General features: G+C 34.5%; 4 protein-coding genes across 4 annotated transcripts; 2 read left to right on the forward strand and 2 right to left on the reverse strand.

The window, feature by feature from the left end:
• The first annotated feature begins 105 nt into the window (after nucleotides 1-105).
• On the forward strand, nucleotides 106-2,686 carry LOC142518797 (signal recognition particle 43 kDa protein, chloroplastic-like). Its single transcript, XM_075621610.1, has 2 exons — nucleotides 106-1,327; nucleotides 2,343-2,686. Exons 1-2 carry the CDS (start codon nucleotides 230-232, stop codon nucleotides 2,361-2,363), a joined length of 1,119 nt encoding a protein of 372 aa, XP_075477725.1. The 5' UTR covers nucleotides 106-229; the 3' UTR covers nucleotides 2,364-2,686.
• A 496-nt stretch (nucleotides 2,687-3,182) lies between these two features.
• On the reverse strand, nucleotides 3,183-4,350 carry LOC142519595 (protein IQ-DOMAIN 19-like). Its single transcript, XM_075622636.1, has 3 exons — nucleotides 4,114-4,350; nucleotides 3,810-4,034; nucleotides 3,183-3,680 (listed from the first exon to the last, which is right to left on the reverse strand). The coding sequence occupies exons 1-3, from the start codon at nucleotides 4,348-4,350 to the stop codon at nucleotides 3,183-3,185; spliced, it is 960 nt and encodes a 319-aa protein (XP_075478751.1).
• A 2,755-nt stretch (nucleotides 4,351-7,105) lies between these two features.
• On the forward strand, nucleotides 7,106-8,722 carry LOC142519059 (uncharacterized). The gene is made up of 5 exons (XM_075621950.1): nucleotides 7,106-7,257; nucleotides 7,594-7,668; nucleotides 7,805-7,930; nucleotides 8,056-8,148; nucleotides 8,544-8,722. The coding sequence occupies exons 2-5, from the start codon at nucleotides 7,614-7,616 to the stop codon at nucleotides 8,618-8,620; spliced, it is 351 nt and encodes a 116-aa protein (XP_075478065.1). The 5' UTR covers nucleotides 7,106-7,257; nucleotides 7,594-7,613; the 3' UTR covers nucleotides 8,621-8,722.
• Nucleotides 8,723-13,794: 5,072 nt separating this feature from the next.
• On the reverse strand, nucleotides 13,795-14,902 carry LOC142519141 (endochitinase At2g43590-like). The gene is made up of 2 exons (XM_075622079.1): nucleotides 14,446-14,902; nucleotides 13,795-14,361 (listed from the first exon to the last, which is right to left on the reverse strand). The coding sequence occupies exons 1-2, from the start codon at nucleotides 14,834-14,836 to the stop codon at nucleotides 13,955-13,957; spliced, it is 798 nt and encodes a 265-aa protein (XP_075478194.1). The 5' UTR covers nucleotides 14,837-14,902; the 3' UTR covers nucleotides 13,795-13,954.
• Nucleotides 14,903-23,284: the final 8,382 nt, after the last annotated feature.

A 23,284-nucleotide genomic window follows, 5' to 3' on the forward strand; every position in this document is an offset into this window, starting at 1 on the left:
CTTGGTAGACCAAATCTAAAATTGAACAAGCCAGTCAGAGAAAAAACTATTTTTCATAAATACAAGGATCGACAGGCAAATACCTTAAACCGTGGATGTGATTTCTTATCTCCAAAACCAACACGAACATAATCCCTCTCTTTTTCCCATTATGTTCGTCTCAGTCCAGTATGCTTCTATCTTCCGCACTTGACACTGCAACTCTTCACATTTGCTCACTCGATCTTCAATGAACATTCTTCAATCTCTCTCCCGCCTGAAGCCCTCTTCACCTCCACTCACACTTACTCCTCTCCCTCTTCCCTCCCAAACCCACTTCTCAATTTCCGTTAAAACTAGTCTTGACCACTCCAAGACTTCCAATTTATCTCTTTTCGCCACCCTAGAGAGCCGCGCATCAGCAGCTGTTCCAGCTGAAGAATTTGATGAATACGATGAAGACGAAAGTTATGGTGAGGTGAACAAGATAATCGGCAGCAGAGCGCTTCAAAATGGCCGCGGAATGGAGTATTTGATTGAGTGGAAAGACGACCATGCTCCAACTTGGGTTCCCTCCGACTATATAGCAAAAGACGTGGTTGCAGAGTACGACTCTCCTTGGTGGACCGCTGTCAAGAAGGCTGACGCCGCAGCTCTGGAGCGGTTGATTGCATCCGATGATGGAAGGGACATTGATGCCGTCGATCAAGATGGTCGCACTGCACTTTTGTTTGTATCTGGGCTTGGCTCGGAAGAGTGCGTTAGACTTCTGGCGAAGGTTGGAGCTAATATAAACCATAGGGATAACAGCGGCGGCTTGACGGCGTTGCACATGGCCGCCGGCTATGTGAAGCCTGGGGTGGCGAAGTTATTGCTAGATTTTGGGGCGGACCCGGAATCGGAAGATGATAGAAAGCAGACTCCGTTGGAGTTGGCCAGGAGTATTCTTAGGGTGACACCAAAGGGAAATCCTGTGCAGTTTGCTAAGAGATTGGGGCTCGAAAATGTGATAAAGATATTGGAGGATGCAATATACGAGTATTCGGAGGTGGAGGTGATATTAGAGAGAAGAGGGAAGGGCGTGAATATGGAATATCTAGTGATGTGGAAAGATGGAGAGGCGAATGAGTGGGTGAAGAAAGGTATGATAGGGGAGGATTTGGTTAAAGATTTTGAGGCGGGGCTTGAATATGCCGTGGCGGAAAGCATTTTGGATGAGAGGGAAGGAGAAGAAGGGAAGAAAGAGTATTTTGTAAAATGGACAGATATCGAGGAGCCCACTTGGGAGCCTGAGGAGAATGTTGATCCTGATTTGATCATGGAGTTCGGGAAGGGCCAGTCAAGTAAAGTAGGTGCCATTGTTGATTAGTACTGCCTTTAGTGTGTGGCATGACTGATTCTGATTTTCGTTTCCTATATTGGTGTTATGTTCAAATATTATCTTAGTAGAAATTGTGACGGGATTAAAAAATTCAATTTTGATTCTTGAAATCAAATTTTTAGCTAGACAATGTTTTAGTTTCAGATAATTAGATTTCATGCTGAAACTTGTTTCATTCTTTTCTTTGGCTGATCAATTGTGTTTGTTTCATTAATTTTTAACCTCAAGTTTTCTTGGTTACGTACTTACGTCAATGATGCATGAATGAATACATTAATGGATGATCGATCACATTAACTGGACATTTGTGGAGTGTTTTATTAATTTCGGGCTCATGCCACATGGACGAATATGTTGGAGTCATGAGCGTTCTGTAGTCAGTCCTAAGGTGGGAGAACTAACTAAATCTGATTTCTCACATAGTGCAATTGTGACCAGTTGACGCAAAACTGCCAACGATCACTTGCTCTATCTGGCCACTGAGATCAAGCTTCTCTTCTCCCTTGAGGACATTACTTCTGGTTCTGGGAGCTTCTTGTGGCCTGTGGGATACTTTGTCAGAGTGGAGAGATATTAGCCTTTGTTCCAGGAAAGAGATTTTAAGTTTAACGACTTAGTTGCATCTTGTGGTTTATCCATCTATGCTGTATGTGGAAATAAATATATTCCAGAGGTTGAAAGTCAAAGAACTCCAAAATAGAAAACTGCAACTGCCCCATTGTGGTTTACACGATTCAAAATTCTCAAAGATTGACATCAAATTGCACGAGCAATATGAAATTTTCTGAACTGAAAAGATGCATGGATTCTGCTTTCAATATACAATAGTTTCATAATCTTGTAATCATAATTTAGTGAATGCGTGCATGCTAAAGCCATGTAACTTCTTCCTGTGGCCCTCTCATTTCTTGAGGATGTCTAATTTTCCGGTTTAATCAACTCAGTTCAAATGTAACTTCTATTCTATCATTCGTACCTGCAGGTTACTGAGCCATCATCTTAAATTGTTTGGGAAAAATCTGATCAACGCACCCTATTCACTGGTATGTTCGGAATATATTGCAGTTTGAATACACTGCAATTTTTCTAAACAAATAATTGTGTAGCAAATTTCTTTCTCAACTTCCATATCTGCCCATGCACCAGAAAATAGTAATTACTTCTGTATACCAAGTGCTTGAGGTGCGATTCCTGTGAAGTATGATTTATTTGTTGAGATCCCTAGCTGAATTATGTAATCATAATCGGAATTCTTTTCGTTCAAAGCCTGTGCTGCATTTGATTCAAATGCTTTGTTTTTTATGCATAATGTTCTCTTGAGTTACTTGCAGTTCCCATGCATGTTGTTTAATGTAAAGTAATCATTTTTTCATTGAGCAACTCTATATTGTGTAGGTGGTCGACTATAATTATACCGAAATATGGTTGGGTAACCGTAAATTAATTTATACCTGATCAAATTTGTATATTTTTAATTGATGTAATTATGTATATACATATGTAGATATGTGTATACATGCGTGTCCTCGGATTTCAAAAATCTACTTCACCATAAATGGGTTGGTGCAATCCACAATCTAGCACATATTACATTAGCAAAATTAGCAATTTACTCTTTTTTTCCTTTTAATAACATCTTTGAAATGTCTTTAGCCAATAAATCGAGAGAGTATGATAAAAGGGTGTGTGAGAGGATGAATAATTTGAGGGGCGAGTCTATATATTTTTATTTGAAAGGGGAGAGAAATCATCCTTGTCGTGTCTGTCTCCAATCATAGCAGAAGCACTTGCCTCAAATGGGATTAATGGTTTAGTCTTGTCATCAGTGGATTTGCCTGACCGGTAAATCTTGATCAACCAGTGGCGCTGATTTTTGCCACCTTTCCAGTCCATTGATGATTATCGTCTTTTTCTGATCAGTGACGGGTAAAGGTCGTTGCTTAGGTTCACTGTGCGATCTGGCTTTCGCTTTTGAAGATTTAGTATTGCTCATGTAATTTGGTTGGAAGCTGGAGTCGGATGTGACATGATCTGGGCAATCTAAGAGATTGGGAATAAATGGTTTGTTTTCGTGCCAAATCGAGAAATGTTTGGTATTTGTAGGTGCATTTGTCTCTTGTCTGCCATCGAAGGACAAAGAACTCGAATTTGTGAAGGATAATGCTGGCAGAGTAGGGCACGGATTAAGCTTGTATTCTCGTTGCGAGACTGAGAGACGGCTGCAACCATAGTCTTCCACTCTTTGAGTTTGTCTGTGATCCATGCGCTCACTTATCTTCCTAGTAAGTACTTCCCTTGTTCCATGATCAACCCTGTTCTCCTGTAATGAAGTTGATTAGAACGAGTAACAGGAAAACTCGTCTTATTCTGTCGCCAATTAATCATTGGCTGTACATAAATATTTGCCAACACAGATGCAATTTCCATAAAAGAACTAGACAAGACATACTCTAGTTTGTTGTGCTATCTGAGCATCAGAAGCTGATGTTTGTCTGTAAGATATTTTTCTGGGTTCGTCTGTTTTTTGAACCTTTTGAATTCGGGCGCGAACTTGAATCGTCATCACAGCATGCATAGACCTTAGAACATAATTCATCTGTTTCCTGACCAAGTAACCCTTCACCAGGGCTTGCAATTTAACTAGCCCTCTTAAAGCCCGCAATGCTCTCCTTGCCTGTTCATATGTCGACCAGTTGAACGCATGATTCACCGACAAAAATAGGAAGTTCCGGAGTAAATACGAATATGCGTACCAAGTAAGAACGATATGCGGCTTGTATTTTGGTAGCAGCTGCATTAGTCGATGGAAGAAGAGGTTCGATGACAAGGTTGTGGTTGTGTCCATGTTCAGCGGAATCAAAGGATTTAATGGTTTTGCGTGATCTTTTGAAGCTCCATCTCCGTATTACTTTAGGCCCTTCTCCTACAATGGCCTCATCTGATCCTTTCCCGAGTAACAAATTTCTGATCCATTTACCTGCCTTGCCCATGTTTAGATGATACCATTCAACACACCAAAGAATTTAATTCTGAGATAGGATTTTCAAGAAGAACTTATGTATATATGTTAGCTAATTAATTAAGAGAATTTTTAAAATATAGGCCTGCAGTGGCTCTCCCTTTTGAGCTGCCATTTGCCACTTCTATGTTGTTTGTTGATACCACTTCCCCCGTTCGTTTGGTTTACTTAGCGGTTTACTTAGCTGAGCCCAAAATAATCTTCGACAAAATATACCTCTCATCTTGGCTTTGATAACAGCAAGTCTTTGATAAGAAAAGGTTTGGAAGACTCTAAAGAAGGGGACATACACTGTTCAAAGCCTAAGACGAGGCCGTTTAAAACAGTAATATACATGGACGAACTTTTACAAAATATGCAAAAAATATAATCTATCAATTATATTAAATTAATAAAATTTAATGAGTTGATAATATATATCCTTAAAATAAAAAAGATTAAATTTATAAATAACGAAAGTGGAATGGATTCAGAATGTGGTATAACTAAAGGAAATTTGTGAACGTCCTTTTTTTTATTAAAAAAATAAAACATTTAAAATTGATTAGTTTTCTTCCTCAACTATGCAGTCTCATATATACACAACTTTGAAATACCTCTGATTCTGATGTGAGATTGGTTCATTCATATTTTTTTTGTCCGTGTAACTTCTTAATTAGCACCGACGATCACTCTCTACCCTGATTACCCTCGGACGTCACACATATATTTATATTCGAATAACTGAAACGTTAACATCACTGATTGCTTAAATATAAATATCATATCTTGCGAAGAGCAATCTGTTATATATGTTGACGTAAAGACGAAATTGTCTAGGAAATAACACCAAATCTTCACAAATTCTTCTGTTTTAAATTGGAGATCAAATTCTGTTCCATACATGCATATACACATATTTTAATACTGACCTACATATATTAAATTATTAACGAAAAATTATAATTTTGTCATATTTGTTTGTTTCATTGTGATCCGTGAAATTTGAGTCTTAATCTACTAATTTTGTTTTTTTCCTTATGATTTACTCTATTTTTACACGGGGCACTCGCGTGGAACTTAAATAGCAAAAAATTGAATGAAATGATTAATTCGACTAAAACTTTACAACATAGATGATCAAAATATCAAAACAACAAGTAAAAGGGATCCAAAATTGTGATTTTCTCGATTATTAATAATAATAATCATGGGTTCAATTCATATGATTGTTCCATGTGTAATTTACTCAAAAGTATCGTCTGGTTCGTTATATTATTTATCCATTTTTTTTATCTAATTTAATCTCATATTTAGTGCACCGTATTATTTATCTATCTACCAATCATTTATCTTACATCAATCAAATCATTGAATTAAAATTACAATATTACACTTAATAAATAATATTATAAATATTTTCAAAAAGACAAAACGGTAATCACATTATCTCAAATTTAATCAAATTAATCAATCAAATTATACATTATATTAAATATATATCATTTTTATTTATTTTATTATTAAAAAATACTATTTATCTACATACTATTTATCTCATACAACGAACCAAATGGTACTCCACGACGACCTTCTGGAATCATACATCATTTTCCAATCCACCAACGAGAAGAGACGACCCATTCCATTTCCTTTAAAATAGTATGGCATGTTTCAAATGCCTACATACAACATTTGCACACTGCTTTTCAATAGCTAATCTCTGACCTTTTCTCTACCAACTAAATACCAAAATCAATAAATCAAATTAAACTTTAATTATCTATATATATATGTATATTTATGAAACTAATTAGTTTCAACAAAGTTGGCATCAATTGATAAAAATATCACAAATTTTTGTATGAACTTGACCTTTGGAGAGACTTAAACCGCTGTTATATTTGAAATTAGTGCACGGTCCCAGAATCTTCTATATATATATATATATATATATATATATAGCGAGAGAGGCACACACAATAATATTTTAAGATTATTTTATAATATTAATAATAATAATGGGTTTCTTCAATTCTCTTCGTTTTCTAACAATCTTGGTGGTACTCTTATTACCCATAATATCAATTACGGAGGCTGATATTCTTGATCCCTTCTATGGTAAGAAGTTGTATCAACTTCCTCAATAGAAAAGATTAAGAATTTTTTATGTTTTGGGTTCGAGTCGTGTGATTTTCGTACATGGATCATTTAATCGGAGAAGATTTATTATATACGAGCCGAGTTTAGAATTTAGTTTTGCATGCACATATAATTGTTAAGAATGGAACTTGTACCTAACTCAACCCCAAAAGCTAGCTCAAGGGGGGAGGATTGTCTAAGACCATATATACAACTCTCAGGTTATTTATCCTACCGATGTGGGACAATTAACACACCCCTCTCACGTCCAGGAATGAACATCTGGAGCGTGGAGTTTACAAATGATCCAATTATGGGCAGAACGGGTGGCCTAATTATAGACAGTCCAACACATAACGGTGGAACCCGGGCTCTGATACCATGTTAAGAATGAAATTTGGACCTAACTCAACCCCAAAAGCTAGCTCAAAGGGGAGGATTATCTAAGACCATATATACAACTCCCAGATTATTTATCCTACCGATGTGGGACAATTAACAATAATAAATAATATGTATAGGGATCTATATTTATATTTGGCTTTATGTTTACATTTTTGCATACAAATGTACTGAGTTTGTCGTTTTTAAATTTAGATTATATGTGATGAAGTGCAATGTGGAAAGGGAAGCTGCGAGTCAGGCCGGAGTTACCCATTTGGGTTCAAGTGCGAATGCGAGCCTGGCTGGAAGCGCACGAGGCTTGATGATTCCGATGAGCAAGATCTACTCTACCTACCTTGCATCATACCAAATTGTATGTATATGTGTCTACATATATATATATATATATATATACACACACACACACACAAATTTTTTTTATATCAAACTCAAAATGCACGAATATGAATCAATCATACATCTTTTAATTCGAAATTTTGAATATTTAGGAGAGTTCTGATTATATTATGTATCATTTTGTCCAACTATAACACGAGCCTCAGCCCATATCCATGCACCAATACTTGCATTATATATAATATTCGAGATAGATATTTTTTTTATTGAAATTTAACGACCAATTTTATAATATTATGAAATTTTAGCCACACCATTTTAATTTTTGCATGTGATATATATATACACACAGGCTCCCTTGATTATTCATGTATGCCAGCAGCTCCGCCAGCTCCAGCAGTTCCATACAACTCTTCTTTCTTTGACCGTACGCAATTTTTCCACCTCTAAAATCAATATACACATATATATATAAATATATTATTTATCCAATTATTTAATTTGTTTGTTGGATATATGATTTTAAATAAGTAAATATTTATAAAAAAATCTGAGTGCTTCAGCTTGCTATTGGATCTATTGCGGAGAAGGGACATGCACGAAGAACTCCACGCGCACACACACATGCCAATGCAACCCTGGATACTCAAATCTCCTGAATATCTCAGCATTTCCATGCTACTCCGATTGTAAGATTAATTATATTCATCATTATATATTTTCGCTATCGCACGATTTTATATATATTTCAAACTCTATATATGTATGTATATAATAGTATAACGTGTAGTTTATTTTGATCGAATGAATTTAGGTGCTGTACAAGCCGACGACTGTCAAAGACTTGGAATAAGGGTGTCGAAATCAACTTCGGTTCCATCTTCGAACTCGAACGATGATAGCGGAGGTCGGTTTTCGTTTTTTTTTTAATCATATGAACAGTTTCACAAGATTAAATTTATATTGGATAAGCTAAGAATTTTATTTAAAACAAGATATAAATTTAAATGCATATTCATGTATAAAATATGTTTCTTGAAACAGTGATTTAATTCACTTATATAAATATTTATTGATTGATCGGAATATTTTAGGTTTGAATATTTGACATTTTTTGTGATCAGTCACTTTCAAATTAATAAAAATTAGACCCATAAATTTCAATAATCATTATTTTCTCAGAATTAATATATTATTTTTTAATTATTACTTTGTTTTTATCATGTGTATATCTGAATAGTAATATCATATATTATTAGTAAACTTTTAATTGATTTGCTTTAATTAATTTCATACGTGCAGCAACAGCTCTTTCGATGGGAATATTAAGCTGGGTGGCTACGATTATACCCACTGCATTTATCTACTTCAAGTACTAGGGATAGTTTTATTTTATATTTTCACATTATCACTTATTTTTTCAGCACGTGAAATAAATTTAAATAAAAAGAATTTTCGTTTATCATAATGTTCAGACCGATTGTATAGAGGTTTTTGATTGTATAATAGGATGAATAATTGAATGATAGTGACGATATATATACAGGGATAGATTATTATTATTTCAAATAATAAATTAACAAATAATGCGAATTTGGTAGCTTTGCTAAACTAAAATACACAAAAACTCTTGTGATATCGTCTCATGAGTCAATTTTATGAGACAAATTTTCGACCAAATTCGATTCATAAAAAAAATCACTTTCGTACCAAAAGATTTCATAGTTTGATATATGGGGTCCTTTTGCTTCAATATCAGTCGAAGGATACAAATATTTTTTGACCATAGTCGATGATCATACCCGATTCACTTGGATATATTTGTTAAGGAACAAATATGATGTGTTCAATATCTTTCCATCCTTTTGCGAGCTGATTTTCAACCAGTTTAATGCTCGCATTAAAGCTGTTCGAAGTGATAATGCATCTGAGCTTAACTTTGCTGAGTTTTTTAAGGCAAAGGGCATTGTACACTATCATTCTTGTGTCGAGCGCCCCCAACGAAATTCCGTTGTTGAAAGAAAACATCAACACATATCGAATGTTGCTCGTGCTCTGTTGTTCCAATCAAATGTGCCACTAGGTTATTGGAGTGATTGCATTCTTACTGCTTTTTATGTCATTAATCGCACACCATCTTCAATTCTTTCACATAAAACACCATTTGAGTTGTTGTATCGTAAGTATCCTTCATATGCTCATTTAAAAGTTTTTGGATGTTTGTGCTATGGCTCCACACTCTTATCTTCTCGTCATAAGTTCTCTTCTCGTGCTATCAAGTCCATTTTTTTAGGTTATCCACTGGGGTATAAGGGATATAAGCTTTTAGATCTTGAGACGAATGAAACATACATTTCGCGAGATGTCATCTTCCATGAAGATGTCTTCCCTTTCAAAGATTTTAAGGCCCTTCCTCCTCCTGATTTTTTTTCTGACAGAGTACTGCCTTCTCATGTCACTCCCCAAGATACTTCTGATTTCTCACATTCTTTAACACGTTCTCAATGCCATGTCACTCGACCATCACACCTCCGTGATTACCATTGCTTTATTACAACATCTTCCTTGCCACCTTCCACAGTATATCCTCTTTGTTCAGTCCTTGATTCGAAGAGACTCTCTTCTTCATTCCATGCCTTTGTCAATAATATTTCTTCAGTCATTGAACCTGATACATTTTCCCAAGCTGTTGTGATTCCTGAATGGATACAGGTTATGGTCGAAGAGCTCAATGCTTTGGAAAACAATAAGACTTGGTTTGTAGTCTCTTTGCCACCCGGGAAATCTGTAATTGGTTGTCATTGGGTTTATAAGGCCAAGTTCTCTGCTGATGGAGTGTTACAGCGTTATAAAGCTCGTCTTTTAGCAAAGGGGTATACGCAACAAGAGGGGATTGATTATTTTGAGACTTTCTCACCCATGCCCAAGCTCGTTTTTGTCAAGTCCTTGTTGGCTATTGTTGCTGTTCGCGGCTGGTTCCTGCTTCAGCTTGACGTTAATAATGCTTTCCTCCACGGTGACTTGCAAGAGGAAGTTTATATGTCTCTGCCTCCGGGGTATTGCAGAGAGGGGGAGTCATTACCCAAGAATGTTGTTTGCAGATTGCACAAATCACTTTATGGACTTAAGCAAGCTTCACGGCAATGGTTTGAAAAATTCTCGTCTACCTTGCTAAGCATTGGTTTCACACAATCACCAGCTGATCACTCTCTCTTCACCAGAACTCGAGCAGGCGCTTTTCTGGCATTATTGGCCTATGTTGATGATATAGTAATAGCCACCAACTGTGAGTAAGAAGCCTCAGATTTGAAGGTGTTTTTGGACAATAAGTTTCGACTAAAAAATCTGGGCGCCCTAAAGTATTTCTTGGGAATAGAGGTTGCAAGATCAAAGCAAGGGATATCCATTTGTCAAAGATATTATGCGCTCAAATTACTTACAGATTCTGGACTTCTTGGATGTAAACCTCGGTCCACACCTATGGATGTTACTCAAGACGAAGGAGAGTTGATCTCTGATTCAGCTTTGTACAGACGATTAATTGGAAGAATGCTATACCTGACAATTACTCGGCCAGACTTAGCTTATGCCGTGCACAAGCAGAGTCAATATGTTTCCAAACCATGAGTTCCCCATCTAGAGGCTGCAATGAATGTACTTAAATACATCAAAGGGACAGTTGGACAAGGGCTGCTGTACAAATCAGGTTCTGATCTTAATCTAAAGTTTTTCTCTGATGCGGATTGGGCAACATGCTCGGACACACGACGGTCAGTCACTGGTCTTCCCTGAGCGTACTAAACATATTGACATTGATTGTCATATTGTGCGAGAAAAGGTTCAAGCCGGATTGGTTAAACTCATGCATGTCTCCTCGCAATTACAGTTAGCCGATCTTTTCACAAAGCCATTGCTGCCGTCTCGTTTTCACAGCCTTTTGTCCAAGATGGGTGTACATAATATACACGTTCCATCTTGAGGGGGAGTATTGAGCATGTGCATAGAAATAAAAATGATTACGTGTCTAGTTTTAGTCAATACACATGTCCACATATGTCTATAAATACGACACACATGTATTACAGTATTTTGAGTTCTTTGTTCATGAGAATAAAAGCTTCCGCTTCTTGGATTATGTTTCTAATAAATTGAATGAAGAAAAATAATTCTTGATAAAGATTCCATTTTTTGGTTGATCAATTTCCTTATAGAAAATTATATAATATCTTGATGATTATTTTTTTCTCAACAAAAATAATGCCACACAAAATTAATGGGCTAATGATCCATATGATTCAACAATTTTGTTTGCCTATTTTTGGTCGTTTTTTTAAATTAGTTAAATATTATTTTCTAAAAGCAATTAGGAGTTTTGCCTAACAAAGTTTAATTTGACGTACCCAACTTTGAGAAAATATATACCAATTTTATGACTATAGGTTTAGTTGTCGTGGTTAGGTGTAATAGATTTTATAAATAAAGATAAAAATTTCATATTTGAAACAGAAATTGAAGATGAATGCACCATTCTAATTAAAGAGATATATTCTATTTCATATATTCTTAACCTGAAATAGGGAGGAGAAGAAAAGCTTTTTTAATAATGATAGTTAAAAAAACAGTCATACTACATGTACAATGAGATTTTACAATAATTCTTACAACACAAAATTCAATACAAAAATTTCATTAATAAAATCAATATAAAATCTCATAAAATAATAACAATATCTCATGACATAATTGTTGTAAATATTGATTATCGTACATTTAGTATTATAAAAAATTTTACACTTTGGATACTAGATGGAACAACTTGTCCAAATGACATGTTCAAGATGCATGTGGTCTCTGGTTTGTTCGCTTGCATAACAAGCTATCTCTTGTACCTACCAGCCAGACTTGTAAAAAATCATTTGATCAATCATGCATATTAATTGATGTCTCTCACTGATTCAAGAATGTCTTCTAATAAGACAAAGTTATGCGACAGTCTTTCTCTCACACGAATCAACTTTATCAGAGTTGTTCATTAGCATATTTGGATAGATTCCAAGGAACATTCTATACTGTTAAGATAAAAGAGACAAAAGACATATAAATTTTTTGTCGGCTAAAGCAAAAGTTGAATGCTAAAATTATTTTGAACATTGGATTAGTTCAATCAAATAAAGGGGAGTCTCTTCTTCTTAGAAGACTACTAAAATATTGAACGATCGTTTGTTACACAAGATCTCGAGTACTCTTATGTGACATATTCAAGCTGCTCACTTTTGCGAACATTTCAATAAATATCTTGATCATCAATGATCATTATGTGCTACACTATAACTCAAGTTATTGATAATATATTTTATTCGAGTATTGTGATATCTGTTGAATCTAAAGGTACATGACAACCATAGTTTGTAAATTTGTATTTGAGACTATGAATTTCGTTTAAGCGGTGTATAAATCTTAATTAAAGTGAACTGTTACAAGTTGTTGTAAAACCAAATTCTTCTAGTGAATTACTTCTTTATTTGAAAGAATGGAATACGTAAAAGTATATTGCTTTCGAACTTCCATAAAATATCTTGTGTTATTTACTTTAATCGTTACTTTATTTGTTTAACTTCTTTAAATCAAAGCCAAGTGAATATAAGTATTCATTAGATCCAGCCAGGCATTTTCACATTTTGAAAAATCTTTTTCTAGCATCCAGCTGCATCTAGACAGTCGAGAAAAGGGCTTCTGTAGCGAACAACTATTTAGGTCAGCTCGAGTGTTAGCTCAAATTTTGAAGAAAAAAATTTCATTCACCATCTCTAAACTCTATATTTGGATGCTAAAATAAATACATGGATATTTTTGTTGATGACCATTATGATGACAAATAACTGTCTTGGTACGCATTGCAATTTCAATTTTATTCAAGGCAACAAATATAATTCAAGAACCATAATTACCACATGTGACTAAAAGGGGGATCAATCGTAAACAATTTCAAGTAGAAATTTGTCGAGTTTGACTATAAAACTAACCGTTAAACTTTTATTTTGAAATTTTACACCCATTGATCTTGATGATTTTTTTCAGTTAATTAGAAAACATTGCATATTATTATTAGAACAAGTATCTAGATTTTTTTTTAGTTAATTAGAAAAGATTACTTGAAAACAAATTATTTAGAGGAAGTACCTATAGATGTTAAAAACCAACAATTTGTTATAAAATTATCAAATAATAATAATTGATGATTAATCGATGATTGATGTTTATATTAGTCCTAACTGATCTAAATTACAAAATTATCCCGTCCCACAAACTAATTTAAAAATTCGACAAAGCTAAAAAAAATAAAAAAACAAAATTAAACCACGATTTTACAAGCACACAACACGTGTATAAAAGCGTTAGTTTAAAACATACCGAAGAAAACTCTTCGATCGTCATATAATGTATATAACTAAGATGATTATAGTTAATATTAACTTAATTTTCATTTATATATATATTGAATTTAGTTTACATATTATATTTATTACAAAAAAAAACATATATTAAACATGACTAATTTAAAATTTGTTCTTTTATTAAAGAGATGATATTGCAATAGGAGTTGCATTCCAAACAAGCTCTACATATATAGGAGGAGGCTCTTACACCACAATCTATATGTAAGAGATTTCATTTATTCATTACAGTAAAGCCCATTTAATTTTTGAGCAAGTCTAGCAACTAATATTGGGACCAGGGTCAACTCCAAGTTGGCTGCAATAGCTTCTGTAATATTGGACACGAGAATTGACCGCACCCGTGTTCCCTCCATTGCATTCCATTCCGTTAATGGCTCGAATCGTGGCCCCAAATCCCTGTCCAGAAGTTATAGCATTATGGCAATTGTTCATCCAGAACCAGAGGGCTGTCTTGAAAGATATGACATTGTTACTAGCCACGATATCGGGGTTGTTTAGCCCATCGAACCCGATGCTTTGCCCGGCTGGCAAGTAGTTGTAGTTCCATGTAATTTGAAGGGGACCTCGCCCGTAGTAAGCCTTTCCAGCCGCACACGGATATTGAGTGCTGGCCTGGCAGTAGTTTCTAGTTGCCCCGTTAATTTCATTTATATAGCACAGACCTGCGTCAGAAAATATGTTATTACAACATTTTAGGGATCAAAATTAATTGTTGGAGTGCCTAAAATTCCTTAAATTAAACTTACTTCCAGTTTCGTGTGCGACATTTGCGAAGAACGCAGCAACCTCACGCCTAGCAACATCGTTAGACCCACTGGCGAAAGACGGATATGAGCCGGCTGCAGTGAGAAAAGCCGATCGGCTGTAGAATCCTTTCCCCTCGCAGCCTCCACCTGCCCCATTAGCGATCCCATTGAAAAATGCATCAGTCACTATACCGGAAACGCCACTTGCACCGTAGCATGGGCCGGATCGGCAACCTGTGCCACAATAAGCGGCGGTGCTGCCACAATAGCCGTATTGGCTGCAACAAAGGTTAGACGCACAGCCACAGTTTTGCCCGAAAGCCAACTTCCCGGCAGTGAGAGCCATGGCTAAAAGGGTGCAAAGTGTGACATAGGATTTTCTTGAGATCATTTTGAGTCAAAATGATCGGTTGAGGAACGAATACAAGGAGTAGTTTGTGTTGATGCACTCACCATAGGGAGGGAATATGGGGTATTTATAGTTGACATTGGATCGGAGTTGTAAAAGTAGAATTAAGTGGAATGATGCAGCTTCTGGGAAAATTTCGAAGAATAGGTCTCTTTTGAAACGATTTCACGAATATTTATCTGTAAGACGGGCCCTACCGATATTCACAATAATAAGTAATACTCTTAGCATAAAAATTAATATTTTTTCATGTATGACCAAAATAAGATATCTGTCTTACAAAATACGACCCGTGAGATCGTCTCATATAAGTTTTTGTCAATTTTGAAATTATGATATTTGTGCTATATTTTGTGGACAAGGGATTTATATTATATTTCTAAAAAGAACTAAGAAAAAGTGAATTTATCTAGATAGATTATTTTTTCATATATAAAAAGTGAATGACGTACATGAAATACATTCTTTGAAGGAATGAATAATTGAATTTGAATGTCTAGATTGCTGATTCTAGTTTTGAAAAATGTTTTGACTATCTAACAAATGGATATTATTTATCATTTGTTTCTTCAAAAGTTTTTCCAAAGGATATATGCATAAAAGAATTAATATGGGTACATGAATTTTTAAAAATAAAATTCATTCGAACATTTATTTCCCACATATAAAACCATGTTGTAAAGAGATGTTTGTTATAATTTGAAAGCTATAATTCATAGACTGTTGAAAAATATATTTAAAATGTGTGTATTGAATATTTGAATGTTGAATATTTGAATGTTGAAAATAAGAGTTGTAAATATTGAAAATTAGTGTGTGATAATGTAGGTAATGATGTATTTTATTTTTGGATTATTTGTAAAGATTTCCTATAAATAGATCTCTCATTTGTGAAGAAAATCACAATTGAGTAGAGAGAAAAATATTATAAAGTGTGTAGTTTGGTAAATTTTGAGAATTTGAGATTTTTACTTTTTACCATAAATTTTTACTTTTTCACAACACGTTATCAGCACGAAACTCTGAAAGTCCTCCGTCCTTTTCCAAGCTCCAAACAGAAGAAAAAGGTAACAAAAGTAATAATATTTATTTTACTGTTATTTATTTATTGTGTATATATTTAATATATAATATAATGTTATTATTAATAATAAAAATAAATTTTTCAAAAACTTGTTATAAATCCTGGGAGGATGTTAAGACGACATCCCACACTCCCGGTAAGGGATACGACAAGTATAAAAGCCTATAAGATTTTTAAACAAAATAACTTATGACACATCATTATAATAATGTGATATGATATACATAATTATTTAAATATGTCTAATATTATATACACCATATTATTACCATAAAATTATACAAATACATACCTTTATTTTTTTATACACCAACGGTCATAAACGGTAACGAAACGACTAGTTTTTGCCCTATAAATATGATCTCATAAATACATTCAATCACTCCAACTTTCTCTTCTTCTCTAAAAATTATTCTTCACTAAATTTTCGAAGAAAAAAGAAGATGGCTTTCTCAAGGTTATTTTTAATTATTTTGTTTATCATACTCACGAGCCTTTTATTTATCGGAGAATATCATCCTCATGTGTTTTCTTTATTTTTACAAATGTGTGTACTTGTTGTTTATCCATTACTTTGTATTGCAGTATTCATTAACTAATAAAATGCATCGTAATTTTTTTTAGTACCACCATGTCAAATTTGACAAAGCTCGAATTTGTTGCGCTCGACATCACGGGAAAAAATTATATGCCATGGACTCTCGATGTAGAAATGCATCTTGAGTCATTGGGTCTAAGTGAGACAATAAAAGAAAATGGCATATCGACATCACAAGAAAAGGCAAAAGCCATTATATTTTTGCGTCGACATCTCGACGAGGGATTGAAATGTGAATATTTAATTGAAAAAGATCCCATGGCTTTGTGGAAAAGATTGAAAGAAAGATTTGAACATATAAGGGAAGTTATACTTCCGATCGCCCGTGATGAATGGAATATGTTAAGATTCCAAGATTTTAAGAAAGTCAGCGATTATAATTCAGCGATGTATCGAATAATCTCGCAGCTAAAATTTTGTGGACATGAGGTCACAAAATCGAAAATGCTTGAAAAAATATTTTCCACGTTTCATGCATCAAATATTACTCTACAGCAACAATATAGAGTACGTGGATTTGCGAGATATTCTGAACTCATCGCCTGTCTTCTTGTGGCGGAAAAAAACAACGAGCTATTAATGAGAAATCATCAGTCCCGACCCACTGGATCAACAGCATTTTCAGAAGTAAATGCTGTAAGTAAAAATGAATTTAAACTTAGAAACCAAAATCAAATTCAAAGACAAGGTTTTGGTCGAGGTCGAGATCGTGGACGTGGACGTGGACGTGGAATTGGCCGTGGTCGTGGTCGAGGCCGTGGTTTTGAAAACAATAGAGATAGTTATTTTTATAATTCATCTCAAAAGAGCGTCCCAAACCATCCACAGAAAAGGCGTCATGAGAATACAAGTGTTAATGAGAATCACTCAAAAAGATATGAAAGTTCTTGTTTCAGATGTGGTACTCCAGGACATTGGTCCAAAATTTGTCGAGCCCCTGAACACCTTTGTAAACTTTATAAAGAATCATTAAAGGGGAAAGAAAAGGAGACCAACTTCACTGAACGCAGTGACCATTTGAGTGATTCAACTCATTTTGATGCTGGTGATTTTATGAATGATTTCTCTGGAAATGATCAATATGTTGGTGGGATAGAAATGAACAATATTGATGCTGCAGATTTTCTCAATGATTTCTCTGAAAATGAACAATATAGTGGTAGAATATAAATGTACAATAATTCATTTTTCATGTATCCATATAATGTTTTATTATGATATGTGTTATATTTAAATATATATTGCCAGTAATTTTATTTCATTGCATATTTTTTTGAAGTTCAAAAAAATGGAAAATGCTATGAGCAAAGCTGAAGTTTGCATACCCGATAGTGGTACAACGCACACTATCCTCCGAGATAAAAGATATTTCTTGGAACTAAAACCAACAAAAACAACGGTGAATACAATATCAGGTCCTGTAGACTTGATTAAAGGATGTGGTAAAGCACAATTTTTGTTATCTAATGGTACAAAATTTTTGATCAATGATGCTTTATATTCACAACAATCGAAAAGAAATTTGTTGAGTTTCAATGATATATATTCCCATGGGTATGATACTCAATCAATGAATGAAGGGAATAAGAAATATATGTGTCTTATCACATATAAATCAGGAAAGAAATATGTGATTGAAAAACTATCAATGCTCCCTACTGGATTGCATTATACACATATAAGTCCGATTGAATCAAACATGGTAGTTGATAATTCTTCAATATTAACCAATTGGCATGATCGATTGGGACATCCTGGTTCAACAATGATGCGAAGAATTATAGAAAATACACATGGTCATCCGCTGAAAGACCAGAAGATCTTTCAGAATAATAAGTTTCAATGTAAAGCATGTTCTCTTGGAAAACTTATTATAAGACCATCACCAGCCAAAATTCAAACTGAATCACCAATGTTTCTTGAACGTATTCAGGGTGATATTTGTGGACCAATCCATCCACCATGTGGACCATTCAGATACTTTATGGTATTGATTGATGCCTCCAGCAGATGGTCACATGTATGTTTATTGTCAACTCGAAATGTTGCATTTGCAAGATTACTTGCTCATATAATAAAATTGAGGAATCAATTTCCCGATTATACAATCAAGAAAATTAGACTTGATAATGCTGGTGAATTTACTTCCCAAACTTTCAATGATTATTGTATGTCTATGGGAATCATTGTTGAGCATCATGTTGCTCATGTACATACACAGAATGGATTGGCTGAATCATTGATTAAACGTCTGCAAATGATTGCTAGACCAATGATTATGAAAACAAAGCTCCCTATTTCTATATGGGACATGCAATTTTACACGCTGCTTCATTAATTCGCATCAGACCAAGTGCATATAATAAATACTCCCCATTGCAGCTTGCATTTGGTAAAGAACTAGACATTTCTCATTTGAGAATTTTTGGATGTATGGTGTATGTGCCTATTGCACCACCGCAACGAAAGAAAATGGGACCTCAAAGAAAGGTTGGAATTTATATCGGTTATGATAGTCCATCAATCATTCGATATCTTGAACCTCAGACAGGCGACGTATTCACAGCACGTTTTGCTGATTGTCATTTTAATGAGGAAATCTTCCCAATGTTAGGGGGAGAACAGAAACATACCGAAAAGGAAATTACATGGCATGTATCATCATTGTTACATCTGGATCCAAGAACAAAACAATGTGAAAAAGATGTACAACAAATTGTACACTTGCAAAGAATAGCCAATCAAATACCAGATGCATTTGCTGACACAAAAGGGGTAACTAAATCATATATACATGCTGCAAATGCCCCTGCTCGAATTGAAATTCCAAAGAAACAAATTGAAGATACTCATGATGTCATTAAACGCCTGAAGCGTGGAAGGCCAGTCGGTTCCAAGGATAAAAATCCTCGAAAAAGAAAATTTATAGAGAAATACGATTATCACAAAATAAAGAATGATGTTCCTGAAGAAACACATGATGATCACAAAATAGAAAATGGTGTTCCTGAAGAAACACATGATGATGAAAATATTCTGTCAGAACCACAAACTGACGAGAATCATGAAATCTCTATCAATTACATTAATACTGGAAAAATATGGAACCGAAAAGATATAGAAGAAATTGATGATATATTTTCTTATAATGTGGCAATCGACATTATAAATGATAATGAAGATCATGAACCAAAATCTTTTGGTGAATGTAAAAATCGGCAGGATTGGATAAAATGGAAAGAAGCCATCCAGGTTGAATTGGATTCGCTAAATAAACGTAATATTTTTGGACCTATAGTCCTTACACCTGAAGGTGTAAAACCTGTTGGATACAAATGGGTTTTTATTCGAAAGCGAAATGAGAAAAATGAAATAGTGAGATATAAAGCTCGACTTGTTGCACAAGGTTTTTCTAAAAGGCCTGGAATTGATTATGAAGAAACGTATTCTCCCGTGATGGATGCAATTACGTTTCGGTATTTGATTAGCTTGGCGGTATCTGAAAATTTAAAAATGCATCTTATGGATGTTGTTACAGCTTACTTATATGGATCACTTGATAGTAATATATATATGAAAATCCCTGAAGGATTTAAGATGCCTGAAGCACAAAGTTCAAAACCCAGAGAATGTTATTCTGTGAAATTACAAAGATCATTATATGGGTTAAAGCAATCTGGTCGAATGTGGTATAATCGACTAAGTGATCACTTGATGAAAAAGGGATATGTAAATAATTCAATATGCCCTTGTATTTTCATTAAGAAAACAACATCTGGATGCGTAATTATTGCTGTATATGTTGATGATTTAAACATCATTGGAACGAATAAGGAAATTCAAGAAGTTGTGTCATACTTGAAGGAAGAATTTGAAATGAAGGATCTTGGAAAAACCAAGTATTGTCTGGATTTACAAATTGAACAAAAAGAATGTGGAATGTTTGTTCACCAGATAAATTATACAGAAAAGATCCTTAAACGTTTTAATATGGATAAATCAAATCCTTTAAGTACTCCAATGGTTGTTAGATCATTAAACATAGAAAAGGATCCATTCCGTCCATGTGAAGAAGATGAAGATATTCTTGGTCCAGAAGTACCATATCTAAGTGCTATCGGTGCCCTTATGTATCTTACAAATTGTACAAGGCACGATATATCTTTTGCCGTAAATTTGTTGGCAAGATTTAGCACATATCCAACAAAGAGACACTGGAACGGAATTAAACATATATTCCGTTATCTACGAGGAACGACAGACTTGGGACTTTTGTATTCAAAAGATGCTAATCCAAGTATAATTGGTTATGCCGATGCTGGATACTTATCTGATCCACACAAGGCACGTTCCCAAACTGGATATGTTTTTACTTGTGGAGGCACTGCAATTTCTTGGCGTTCACAGAAACAAACGCCCGTAACAACTTCATCAAATCATGCCGAGATTATTGCACTACATGAAGCAAGTCGTGAATGTGTGTGATTAAAATCAATGACCCAACATATCCAAATCTCATGCGGATTATCATTCGACGAGAAGCCTGTGATACTATATGAAGATAATGTTGTATGTGTTGCTCAAATGAAAGAAGGATACATAAAAAACGACAGAACTAAACATATTCCTCCTAAGTTCTTCGCATTCACCAAGGAGCTTGAGAAGAATAAATGTATTGATGTTCGTCACATTCAATCAAGTGAAAATTTATCAGATCTCTTCACAAAGGCGCTTGCTACGTCAATATTCAGAAAGAATATATATAATATTGGGATGCGCAATCTACGAAATTTGTGAAGAATTGTTCGTGTCAACATGAGGGGGAGTTTACGTGACTGCACTCTTTTTTCCTTGCTATGGTTTTTATCCCAATGGGTTTTTCCTAGTAAGGTTTTTAACGAGGCAGTATAAAAACACGTAATGAAGACAATCATTATGATCATCATCACAAGGGGGAGTGTTGAAAAATATATTTAAAATGTGTGTATTGAATATTTGAATGTTGAATATTTGAATGTTGAAAATAAGAGTTGTAAATATTGAAAATTAGTGTGTGATGATGTAGGTAATGATGTATTTTATTTTTGGATTATTTGTAAAGATTTCCTATAAATAGATCTCTCATTTGTGAAGAAAATCACAATTGAGTAGAGAGAAAAATATTATAAAGTGTGTAGTTTGGTAAATTTTGAGAATTTGAGATTTTTACTTTTTACCATAAATTTTTACTTTTTCACAACATAGACCACTTACTTGCTTATTATCTTTAACTTTTTTTAAAAAAAATCTCCAAAGCAATTTAAGTTTGTAAATTTTTCAAAGGCTTAGTGAGATTTATTTATAAGACCGAATGTTAGTCGCTTTATCAAAAATTATAGCTGATGATAACGGTGGAATTCAAATATTTTAAACCGTAAAACAGTTCAAAATTTACTGTTCAATCGCTCTCATATCAGGGAAAATCTATGAGACTCTAACCCTTGACTTTGACTTTGACTTTGATTTTGGCTCTGATCTCAATTGAATAACTGAACATTTACCGTTTTATTAAGAATTATAGTTCGTGGTAACAGAACAACACATATTTTTTAAATCATATATCATTCCAAACATCATTATTTGATCACTCTCCTAATAATGATAATTATTACTGTCACGCCCCGAAACTCGGGATTTGACACCGGCGTCGTTTAACAATCACACAATTGAAACAACCAGCCTCGTAGCATAGTATAAACCGAAATACCAGTTTATTAATCATAATCTCAAAAACCAAAGTCTTTACAACTGAAATAACTAATGAAATAAATGCGGAAACGTTTTTACATAAAACTTGAGTACCAAAATTCAGAAACCTCTTTACTAGCAACTCTCGAGATTAAAACAATTCACCAGCCCCAAAATTGTTCCGATTCTTCTTCTTCAATCTGCTCTTCGGATTTATCTGGGAAGGTTGTAAGGGGTGAGTATTTTGGGAAATACTCAGCAAGTGGGGGCCGTTTGAGTACAACAAAACAACATGCAATTTTCGAAATATACATACCATGCAAACATAATTCTTATCACGTGCGCATCATTAACCCGACACTGAGATTCATCTACTTTCAATGGTTTACTGATATCAGTCCCTAATTTTTACTCCTCTAAGGGGACGAGGCCGTATAGCGGTTATCTCCCCCACCGCGTAAGGGTACGTATGGTTGGGATTCCCACCCATATCAAGTTGAATTCTCACAGTGTCAAAACATTTATTCATGCAAAATATCGTAACCAGAAGGGTGTAGAAGAAGAATTGTACTCGCCCGAATTTTTATAAAACCGAAAATATATGCATCGAAATTCAATAATTTAAAACAAGCCCACTTACCTTAAATTCTTGATGAAAAACGTAAAAAGGCTAGGGTTCTTCGAAATTCCTACTTCACTGGTTGGACGGCGGCAGGGCTTCGCTGCGCTCGAAAATTCCTAAGGAGACTAGAGCACAAATTTTCGAAAATTTGGTGTGATATGTGTGTGATTTTCGAGTCTACAGGGCCCTCCTATTTATAGGGGTTGACTGCTATCGTGATCGAGTGATATCGCGTTTGAATCTGAATCAAATCTTTATCGAGAATCGTGATCTATCCTGTGATATAAATTCGAACTCTAAATCTTTTATCTCTCAATTTTCGAAATTCTCAAATATATACACTGTAAATTTCGAATTCTAGGGATTTTATTATCCTTTGCCTGATTTTTATCCCGGTAT

Source organism: Primulina tabacum, chromosome 11 (genome assembly GCF_025594145.1).
Source record: "Primulina tabacum isolate GXHZ01 chromosome 11, ASM2559414v2, whole genome shotgun sequence".
NCBI lineage: Eukaryota > Viridiplantae > Streptophyta > Magnoliopsida > Lamiales > Gesneriaceae > Primulina > Primulina tabacum.

Bases quoted from the DNA above. Each gene is read 5' to 3' on its own strand.
- LOC142518797 (XM_075621610.1), top strand. From the start codon at position 230: ATGAACATTCTTCAATCTCTCTCCCGCCTGAAGCCCTCTTCACCTCCA. The intron at 1,328-2,342 runs GTAGGTGCCATT...TCGTACCTGCAG, and splicing joins GGAAGGGCCAGTCAAGTAAA to GTTACTGAGCCATCATCTTA.
- LOC142519595 (XM_075622636.1), bottom strand. From the start codon at position 4,350: ATGGGCAAGGCAGGTAAATGGATCAGAAATTTGTTACTCGGGAAAGGA. The intron at 4,035-4,113 runs GTACGCATATTC...ACATATGAACAG, and splicing joins CCGCATATCGTTCTTACTTG to GCAAGGAGAGCATTGCGGGC. The intron at 3,681-3,809 runs GTATGTCTTGTC...ACTTCATTACAG, and splicing joins AGATAGCACAACAAACTAGA to GAGAACAGGGTTGATCATGG.
- LOC142519059 (XM_075621950.1), top strand. From the start codon at position 7,614: ATGCCAGCAGCTCCGCCAGCTCCAGCAGTTCCATACAACTCTTCTTTC. The intron at 7,669-7,804 runs GTACGCAATTTT...TGAGTGCTTCAG, and splicing joins CAACTCTTCTTTCTTTGACC to CTTGCTATTGGATCTATTGC. The intron at 7,931-8,055 runs GTAAGATTAATT...GAATGAATTTAG, and splicing joins ATTTCCATGCTACTCCGATT to GTGCTGTACAAGCCGACGAC.
- LOC142519141 (XM_075622079.1), bottom strand. From the start codon at position 14,836: ATGATCTCAAGAAAATCCTATGTCACACTTTGCACCCTTTTAGCCATG. The intron at 14,362-14,445 runs GTAAGTTTAATT...TTTCTGACGCAG, and splicing joins TGTCGCACACGAAACTGGAA to GTCTGTGCTATATAAATGAA.